General features: G+C 36.8%; 1 protein-coding gene across 1 annotated transcript; it reads right to left on the bottom strand.

Annotated features, from left to right (window-relative positions):
- Positions 1-272: 272 nt before the first annotated feature.
- Positions 273-3,193, bottom strand: hoxa13b (homeobox A13b). Its single transcript, XM_064348581.1, has 2 exons — positions 2,459-3,193; positions 273-2,201 (listed from the first exon to the last, which is right to left on the bottom strand). The coding sequence occupies exons 1-2, from the start codon at positions 3,099-3,101 to the stop codon at positions 1,957-1,959; spliced, it is 888 nt and encodes a 295-aa protein (XP_064204651.1). The 5' UTR covers positions 3,102-3,193; the 3' UTR covers positions 273-1,956.
- Between the last annotated feature and the right edge of the window lie 6,487 nt (positions 3,194-9,680).

The following is a 9,680-nucleotide window of genomic DNA, read 5'->3' as shown; positions in this document are numbered from 1 at the left end:
TTCAAAGGATAAACCATTAATCTTGCATTAGTTTACAATACTCGAAACGAACCGAAGCGCGTATATTCTAGATGCACACCTAAGCAGGGTGATACTATTCAGCAACTAAAAATAAAAATAAAAATAAAGGAATACAATAAATATGTAGAATAATGTAGAAAAATTTAGAATAATTCAGTTTTGATATATAAAATTAAAGCCCTGGAAACATTTTCTCATACATAGGCCTATATCAAAAATGATTGATAATTACATTACATTACATTATAATATTAGTGTACTGGGTGTTTTGATACATTTAGATAGTTTTTTCTTTAATGAAAGGTGTAGTCGGGAGGCTTGGCCTAACTAACAGTGATATATATTATTTTGTACTGACCCCCCTTAGGGAATTGAATGGTGTGACGCCTTATATGTGCAGGTAGCACCAAATGTTTCTACAAATAGGCTAAAATGATTATTTGACAAGTGACACTCATTCACAAAACAGCAACAACTTAATTCCAGAGTTGTACTGAAACATCAAAAACTCTATATGTTATTCCACCATTATTATTTTTGTCCCGTTGTTTATTTTTTATTTAATATGTGAGGGGGGTTGAAGCGAATGGCAGTGCCTGCGCGCAAGTATTTAAAAAACTAACGTAATGCCACATCTTGATCACCAGATGGCGATATTGTTCTATACTACATGTCGACATTTCCCATATTTAGCCATTCTCAAACTTCAGGTCTTTCTCAGGGTTAACGACATCATGCCCAGTTCAATCTTTAAAATAGGTCGAAATCCCTATTTCTTGAACAGGCATACCATAAGTAATCTTAACTGTAAAGCTATTGGACTTGAACAAAGTTTAAAAAAGAAAACTAATTTGACACTATTACACAGTAAAATGTCCAATGTTAATTCAACACTCAATAGATAACTCTCGAATATGGGACCAAATGTTATCTGATAACAGTTGAATTAACATTGTTGGAGTTGAATGAACCCTGGACATTTTACTGTGTAATTGTGAAACATATCTTTCTCGATTTTCGGTTGAAAATGACCCAAAATGTGCTACAAAACAGAAGGCCACACTTTTGTAAAATATATCAGGATTTTAAAGACAGTCTTCCTGTGTAAATGAACATAACAATATTATTCAAAATTCACATTCAATTTCACAATTTCAGCTTTTATTTGGGTGGAGTTTGTCTATGTAGACATACATAAAGGGAGCAGTTCAAATATGTAATAACTTACTAGTTTTGGTTTTATTTACAACAAAGCCAATTTTATTGAAATGCTATTGTACACGGGCACATCTCAATGCCTTGGGTTCCCAAAAGATATTTTAAAATAAAAGTGAGACTGCATCAGCAGCTGATTATGACAAGAACTTGCAAATAAGGTAAACTATCGGATAGGTATCTTAGAAACGCTGAAAACGGCAGCATTTGATTCATTAATCAAACGTGTGTTTAAAGCGATTGTTTATGTAAATGCATTGGTAAATTCAAAACCACGTATTTCCTGCAATCTCTTTAAGATTTAGTGCCACTTTAAATAATAATTATTAAAAAATGTTTAAATACACACTTTATGCCTCTTCATTTCCTGGACATTATAAGCATAGCGCATCTATATATTTGTATTTAACCGAAAATTGCAACATCTCCAACTCGATGATCAGTGGAGCAATGTGGATGTCAATCGGATGAACGACGTTTCTCAGAAGTCATGTTTAACATCAAGATGGAGGTCTAACATTTCCCATTTTAGCTTCAGACCCGCGAGACCTTATGCGGCCAGCATGACGGGTGCCACTCCAATTCTAAACAATCCACTAAAGCTGAGTAGTGGCCTGTTAAAACAGTATATAGGTCATAAGGTGTTGTTTTACTTCTTTTTTCAAAATAGACCAGCCTTCAAGTCAGCTTTACATTTGTTCTTCTTCATTTTTGTTAAAGCTAACTGGCGGTCTTGAATTTGTTGACGACTTTCTTCTCTTTTACTCGCCTGTTCTGAAACCAGATTGTGACTTGTCGTTCGGTTAGGTTTGTCTGGGAGGATATCCGTCTTCGCTTGTCCTTTGTAATGAATTTATTAGTGGCATACTCCCGCTCCAGTTCCTTCAGCTGTACCTTCGTGTATGGCACACGCTTCTTTCTTCCACGTCGAATAGAACTGCCTTCTCCTGCGTGAGTCACTGCGTCTGAACAACATAGAGAATAACACCCTGTTTATCTCTACGCTCACAAAAAAGAAAAAAGGGCATGTTATATGCTGCTTGAATTTATTTCTAATGATAATAGCTACTTGTTGCGTATAGCCAACTTTATCACCGAGTTAATCGTTTACATTTATGATAATTAATACAATGTAATGTCAAAATAAAGTGTGACGAATTCTTACAAATAATATGTAGCTACGAAATACCATTCAAGCATTCGACCCAGCATCTCATTGTACCTTGAATTGACGACTTCCACAGATGGTTGGGCTGCGCCTGGTCCTTAGCACAGTAAACTTGACTGTTCCACCCGTTGGTGATAGCCCATGGTTGGTAACTTTCCATGGGCAACAGAGAATCATGTCTGGGCTCTGTTGGGCCACTCATGGTGGGCACAACAGGCATGTCCAAATAGCTGGGGACAGGTTGGTAAGGGCTGGTGGTATAACCTTGATAGAAAGCGAATTCCTTGGCTCTAGAGGTGAATTCCTCCCCAGAGACAGATGTCTCCATGTACTTCTCTGCATATGAAGAAGGCTGTGCGCACGATTTTATGTTGCTGTGCTGTGACATCCTACACGGATAGTAGCTGCTGCCAAAATAGCCATAGGGTAGAGAAGCGCTGGTGGAACTCTGTGCGGCGGAACAGGGACTGCACTGTTTGACAGATTCGCCCATGCCAGACGCTGGCACCTCACTCGACGTGTAAGTAGCGCTCGGGGCCAGGGATGCCGGATGCGCCATCAGATTCCTGCACTGGTTTGCAGCAAAATTGCCTCCCGCAAATCCTTCCATATTTTTGTTCACTTCATCTAAACCGTTGTCGTAGACGAACATCACCGGGTCAATCCAGCGGGAATGGAGAAGTAATGACGCTGTCATAGCACGTCCGACATTGAGACTACTAGCTCTTTTTAAAAAGCCCCTAGACTGAAAATGAGATACTGAATCTCAGAGTAACTGACGCTAAAGAGACTGTGCTCACCACGGCCGCCTGTTTATTGGCTGGTGGGAGGCACGTGATATGCAAAGAAGCTGGTAAACGTTTCGAGCGAAGAAAATCCCAATGTACCAAATGCACAGTTGTAATACTATATAGCCCCTGTCCGGATTCAATTTGTGCATTTCTGTTCTGACTATTACGAGAGAAATCTGAGCGAAGCGACTGTTTCTCTTTTGATTACCATACGATTTGATTAATTTTTTAATTGTATTTACGAATTACAATGACTCGAATTCGGTCTACTGTAGGCTACGGGTACGAAGGCATAGGCTACATTTCAACATTGAAACGTTACCAGGTACACTCCTCCCTCCTATTTATTACATAATACGAGGAGCTAATTTACGCGTAATAATGATAAATGGGCCCGCAGGTAAATGTAAATTAAATAAAAAATATTCTTCTTATTAATTTCTACATTGGTGATAGCATCATGGGTTTTTGTATATTAATATAATAAACTACCATTATATATTATCTATATATATATAGGCTACAAACAAACTGACAAGTGCTTATGAATACTGGATCAACATAACCAGGAATCAGTTCAATCACAACGTATATATTAAATTTGTTACTGCCTTTTAAAACTTTACTTTTTTATTGGTGACTTCGGTTCAACATTTGTTTGGAATTCATTTAAACATAATATTTTAATAAAAAATAAATAAAATACAAATTGCTGAATTTAAAAGCAGTATTCACGAAAAATTGTCTCAATGTGAGCGAAATGCTAAACACAGAAAGGAAAATGTTTCAACAAGCTGAATTGAAAACTGCTTAAACATTCCAACAAATTTACATTTTAAACAGTAGCCTATAACGTATGCGCCTAAGAATGTGCATCCCTTGTACAATGCAGTATATGCACAGACCGAAAGCAGCCCACAATTTGGCAACGCTGTTTTACATACGCGTTAGACACACGGCTCGCGGCCAAGGTCAAGTTGAAAGTTGCCGTCTAGCCAAAGTGATTGTTGCCATTCAAACTTTGAGGGTCTGCTTCGAATTCTTCCCAGGGTTGGTGAGAAAACAGGTATTTCGTGTTTTGTGTAAGCCTTTGATGTACATTTTAATGCACCTTTGTCTTGTCTTTATTCTTCGATTCATTGTGTTTGACATTTCTATTCTGATTCGGTGCGTGAGTTCATTTCTTTGCCTGACGGTGTTCCTGCAAGTTCTCGCGAAGAGGTGTGAAAATGATGTAATCCCTCAAAGACGCCATTACAAGATAAAAGCATAAAAGCATGGGGCATCCGGTGTGCCTGTTTCTGTTTACCGACGTGGCTCTTTTCCAATGGTAATATGTGCGCAAATAAAATATGGGGCTGTATATAGGCCTAATTTAGATATGAAAGGGAAAACAAACCGCATGTAAACATTCACGGACAACATTCAGTCTGAAACATGAAGCTTTCTGTGAGGGCATTTTAATACATGTACTGTCAAATACATTTGGAATAACTGATTTGCTCAATCTTCAGCGCGATATAGTAATTTTAGTCATTTAAAATCAGACTGCTTTATGTCATTTGCTCTTATTTCTAATTATAATTTTTATTACCAGGTTGTTTCCTGGCTTTACGTGAATTACCTGCTCAGTCCAATAACTTTTGTGCAAAAATCGTTGCATTGCATGCGTGTTTGTGTGTGTGTGTGTGTGTGTGTGTGTGTGTGAGAGAGAGAGAGAGAGAGAGAGATTATAAATATTAAATTGACAACATAATTTAGTAGTATTTGTGTCTGTTTAACGCAAATATACATTGGCAAATCCCACAAATAACCAGGAAATGTCTTGAACTCAAAAGCTAAACTTGTGTGGAGAATACCATGCGTCAGATTAAGAACATGACAGTTTGAAAGGTGGCGTGGAATAAAATCACCAATATTGTCAGTAAATCATAAACAATACATAGCCTACGCAGACTGTAAACGACAGGAAAAGTAAACTGATAACATGTGTTTGTTTTTTAACAGAGAATCAGATCGGTCCCAGGAAATGTAATAACGGATTGAATAAGAATAAACTATATTTGTCACCATGCATACTTGCAAGGGAGGCCCATTGCGTGGCAGTGATCATCTCGAAGGCTTTCATTACACTGCCGTCAAAAATGTAGTAGCAGCAAAGCTGGAGAGTGTCCACTGTCCAGAACCACATATGCAAAATTCCAAATTCAACAACTGCGTGATTTCCGAGTAATAGTGTATTGATTTTACTGCTGGAATGGAAATCCACTTTCGATATATAGGCCTAGGTTTCTAAAGAGTAGAGCAGTATTAAAATCACGAACCTTGCTTAAACCGTTGTATGATCTAGACAAGACCTCAGAGGATTCACATCACAAGAAACATACGTAAAAAAGCAAAAACTTTGCCCCACAACATAAACAACGTTAGTGCTAAATTGCGATCTAATGAATTAGCGATTGAATAAATAAATAAATAAATAAATAAACCGTGTCCTAACGTTTATAAAGGCTAAGCCAAAAATGAACGAAAGTAAAACGAAGCCTAACTTTTGAAATGTTATAGTTACTTGTACAGTTCACATTTAGACACAATAGGCTGTACGCATGCAAACACAAGGCATAACCTACAATTTAACTTAAATGCACGCACACAGCCGAACAAAGTTTAGAAATTCACGATCAAGAGCGTGAAATGACTGTGAAAGTAAAAATAACAACTTAAATGTTGCAAACAACAGTTCAATATAAAACCATCATGAACACGATTTGCCATTTATTTACTTCGGAGGTTGTAGCCCAATGGCCGTCTTGACCTTCAGTAATGGACTTCAGATATTGGTACTTGATTCACATAAAACGTGTTTATTATCTAAAACTGACAACCAGCTAATCATATAAAATGTGACTATCGTTATGGTTTAAATTAAAAATTAAATTAATGTATCATTTGATTATTATTTATGTATTATTAAAAGTATTATTCAGTTGATATTAATTCATTGATATTTCATAATGTAACATGTCTGTTTCTTAATCCAAAATTTATCCGGCTCGACCAGTTTCAGTTTTCAATCAGTAGCCTACAAAACTGAAATCATTAAATTAACTTCAATAACTTTTGACTTATGTAAATTATAAAAAGTTTAATGTAAATGTAAATTATTTCTGTTAGAATTGTTTGTGTGTTGTGTTAATTTGTGTGAATGCAATTCAATAATGTTGATTTATTTGAGTCTTTGAGTCTTACCTGTATTGTAGAACAGCACTCTCAGAATTCTAAAAATGGAAACATAATCACATAAAACAGTAAAACTCCGCTATATTATTCTAGTCTAAGTCTCATATTTTCAGCTGCCCAGACTTACTGGATTAATCTTTAGAAGTTAATGCATTTACACCCAACCTGCCGCAGAAAATGACTGACAGCTTGAAATATGAAAACAACATGTTAAAAACAGAAACGTATACACTGGACAATACTATTTTCGCCAATAACTTTGCTTGAGAGTTTGGCTGTTAGTTTTCCTTGAGGCACTGCATGATTATTCATACAGCATTCTTTTTATTACAGATCTATAAACATGTAACGTGAAGTATTACGACGGTAAAAATGTTTCATACTGGATAAAAGACCTATAGGCTATCAGATTATGTGTCTAATTGACGGGATGAATGAAACGTTTAATTATGATTATACGTATGTATTTTGCCCTGTTGAGTGGTATAACCATTTTACTGATATCTCTCTTACATATGCTCTCTCCCCACACACCACCACCACCACCAACAACAACAATAACAACAAACCATTTATCAAAAAAGTGTCCGAATGACAAACCAGTAACTTCAAAATGTTTCAATGTTCGACTAAATTCTTTCTAAGAATTTAGAAAATGTTTTCTAAATTCCCGTACGATGGCTACGATGGGTAATGCTACGATTATGCTGCTTCATGACCATTTCACATTCAGTAGCCAAGTCAAAGTTTGTGATGCGGAATAAACTTAGAAAAAATATTGATTTAGGCCTATTTGTTTGTTTGTTTATTTATGCATTGTATGTGACAGTCAAAGGAGAAAGGCGAGAGAATTCGGTTTTGGCACAACAAGGTTCCATCTATTTAGATCTAGATGCTTGTGCTACATCGGCCTTAAAATCGGGAGATCTGACTTACGTTGAAGGAATTGTCCTTAAATTGTAATTTACCGTCCTGGAACAATGCAGGTGCTTAATCGGGCCTATGCCAATTGTGATTACAAGGCCATGCTCACAAATGCCCAATCTGGTGCACCCTTTCGGCAAGAACGATGATTATGGTGAGGAATAACAACAGACTTAACCTTATAGGTAGGCTATACAAATTAAGCGTTGATAGCCAGCTCAGTTACCGAATATCGACATTAGAGACCTTCAGGCGTATATAGGTCATACCAGTTCCTGGATAGTTTAATATTGGACATATTGACTCGTAATGTATTTTTCATAGAAATAGCTTGTTTGTTGTATAGGATAGCCTAATTATAATTTAAATTGAACTAAGTTACTGAGAGATATCTGTGGGTTTTGTTGCTTCAAATAAAACGGCAAAATTGAGTAAATATGTAGGCCTATAGCCTTATATAAGGAGTAACATCGCCCGAAATTCGCTAGCCAACATAAAGGCAATACTTACATCGCTGTTATCGAATGATATATGCTTTGAGTTCGCTTTCATCAGACATAAGGGACAATTACAACAGATTGAATTAAACTGCTAAAGATCAGATTCAATCTAACCGCATAACGCTTATTTCCGTCAAGAGAATAAACGAACGCATTTAAACACATGAGACAGGCTATGAGATATATTTTGTTGTGGCCCAGATCAATGAAATTCATGTTTAACTACCAACATGCATTTTCTTCAATTTGATATTCAGCTTTTAAAGCCATTTGATTATTGAACAAATCCGCAAAATAAGTTTCATTTTAAAATCTAGTTTCTCTTGGAATTTTAAAGATATTTATACATTACACCATTGACCTGTATTTTATTAATTTCCAGAATAATCTAGTTATTGTGAAACACATATAAAATGACAACAACAACAACAAAAAGAAAGATTTTTGTGCAGGTTTACAAGCAGTTGATTGTATAGGCAATTGATTTCTGGCTCCAATTTTCTCGAGATTTTTTATTATTTTTTAACTTGAGTGTAGGCTTTTGACATTTGCACTATGTTTTTAAAGTGTTGTCCCAGCCGGTAAGTCACTAAGTGTTGTCTGCTGGTGTATAAACCATATCCGGCCCAAAGTGCATTAGTCTTAAACACACTTTTAATCATCAACGAAACTGAGCAAGTGGTGGACATTTTCGTTATAGTAGGCATATATTGTTTATAAGTTTGTTTCAGTGACCTATGCCTTTATCAGTTCACGACCACGTGAAACATTTGCTTTATTTACTTTATGTTAAGGCACAGCTTTTGCCATAATTCGCGTATTTCAGATTGAAATGTAATGTCGCCTAAATGTTCGTTGTGACAGTAATTTGGGCGTGCATAAACTTCGTGCCTTTAAACTCATAATTCCAGATTTAAGATAGAAAATAATAATAATAATAATAATAATAATAATAATAATGGATGGCATTCAACTACCTTTAAGTTGAATTTACAGCGATAAGAGTTGACCCCAATAACTATAGGCTATACTATGAGATTATAAACAGGGACATGTACACTTTCGTTTACCTCCTAATGTAGATCATCAATTTATTTATTTACTTTTTAAAAAGATTTAGGGCTTCTTCAGTTTTATCGGACAGCACAATGTAGAGACAGGTAGAACGGGGAGCGAGAGAGGGAGAGACACGTGACTAAGGTTGCGCGGCCGGATTCGAAGCAGAATTGCCAACTCTGTTCCTAGAGATTTACCATCCTGTATAGGTTTTCACTCCAACCATAATTTGCCACGCCAGATTCTACTCATTAGTAGTTCAAGGGCATCTGTTGCTGCTGAATAAGGCGTGCTTGGTCAGGGTTGGAGAGAAAACCTACGGGACCGTAGATCTCCAGGAATAGGGTTGGGCAACCATGATCAACATCATCCCAGATAACAAGCGACTCCGGGCCCGGATCTGCGGTCTGGTCAGCACTGGCCCAACTATGACTCGCCTGCTATCTGGCATGAGACACCAGCACTACCCATTTATTTATTTATTTATTTAGGGGGGTGAATATCTCATATCTCAAGAGGTTTGTATTGAACTATATTTCAATGTCCTATTAAGTTTTGCATGTTCTTAATCTTATGTCCGGTGGCATATCCGCGGTGGCATATCCCCCCCGTCTCTGTCTCTGTCTCTCAGAGACTTCACTCTGTCTGTCTCAGAGCCTTCTGCAGTCTACCTGTTATTCACTTTCACACACCCATACACACGAGCGCGGGTGGATGCAAGGAAAATGGGAAGTTAGTCTTCTAAATAGCCCACAAACATGACAC

Source organism: Anguilla rostrata, chromosome 1 (genome assembly GCF_018555375.3).
Source record: "Anguilla rostrata isolate EN2019 chromosome 1, ASM1855537v3, whole genome shotgun sequence".
In the NCBI taxonomy this organism is placed as follows: Eukaryota; Metazoa; Chordata; class Actinopteri; order Anguilliformes; family Anguillidae; genus Anguilla; species Anguilla rostrata.
Note: the sequence above shows the minus strand (reverse complement) of the source record. Positions and strands in the feature narration are given on the sequence as shown.

Excerpts from the sequence above, each read along its gene's own strand:
- hoxa13b (XM_064348581.1), bottom strand. The coding sequence starts at position 3,101 with ATGACAGCGTCATTACTTCTCCATTCCCGCTGGATTGACCCGGTGATG. Across the intron at positions 2,202-2,458 it reads GTGGAAGTCGTCAATTCAAG|ACGCAGTGACTCACGCAGGA; the intron begins GTACAATGAGAT and ends TATGTTGTTCAG.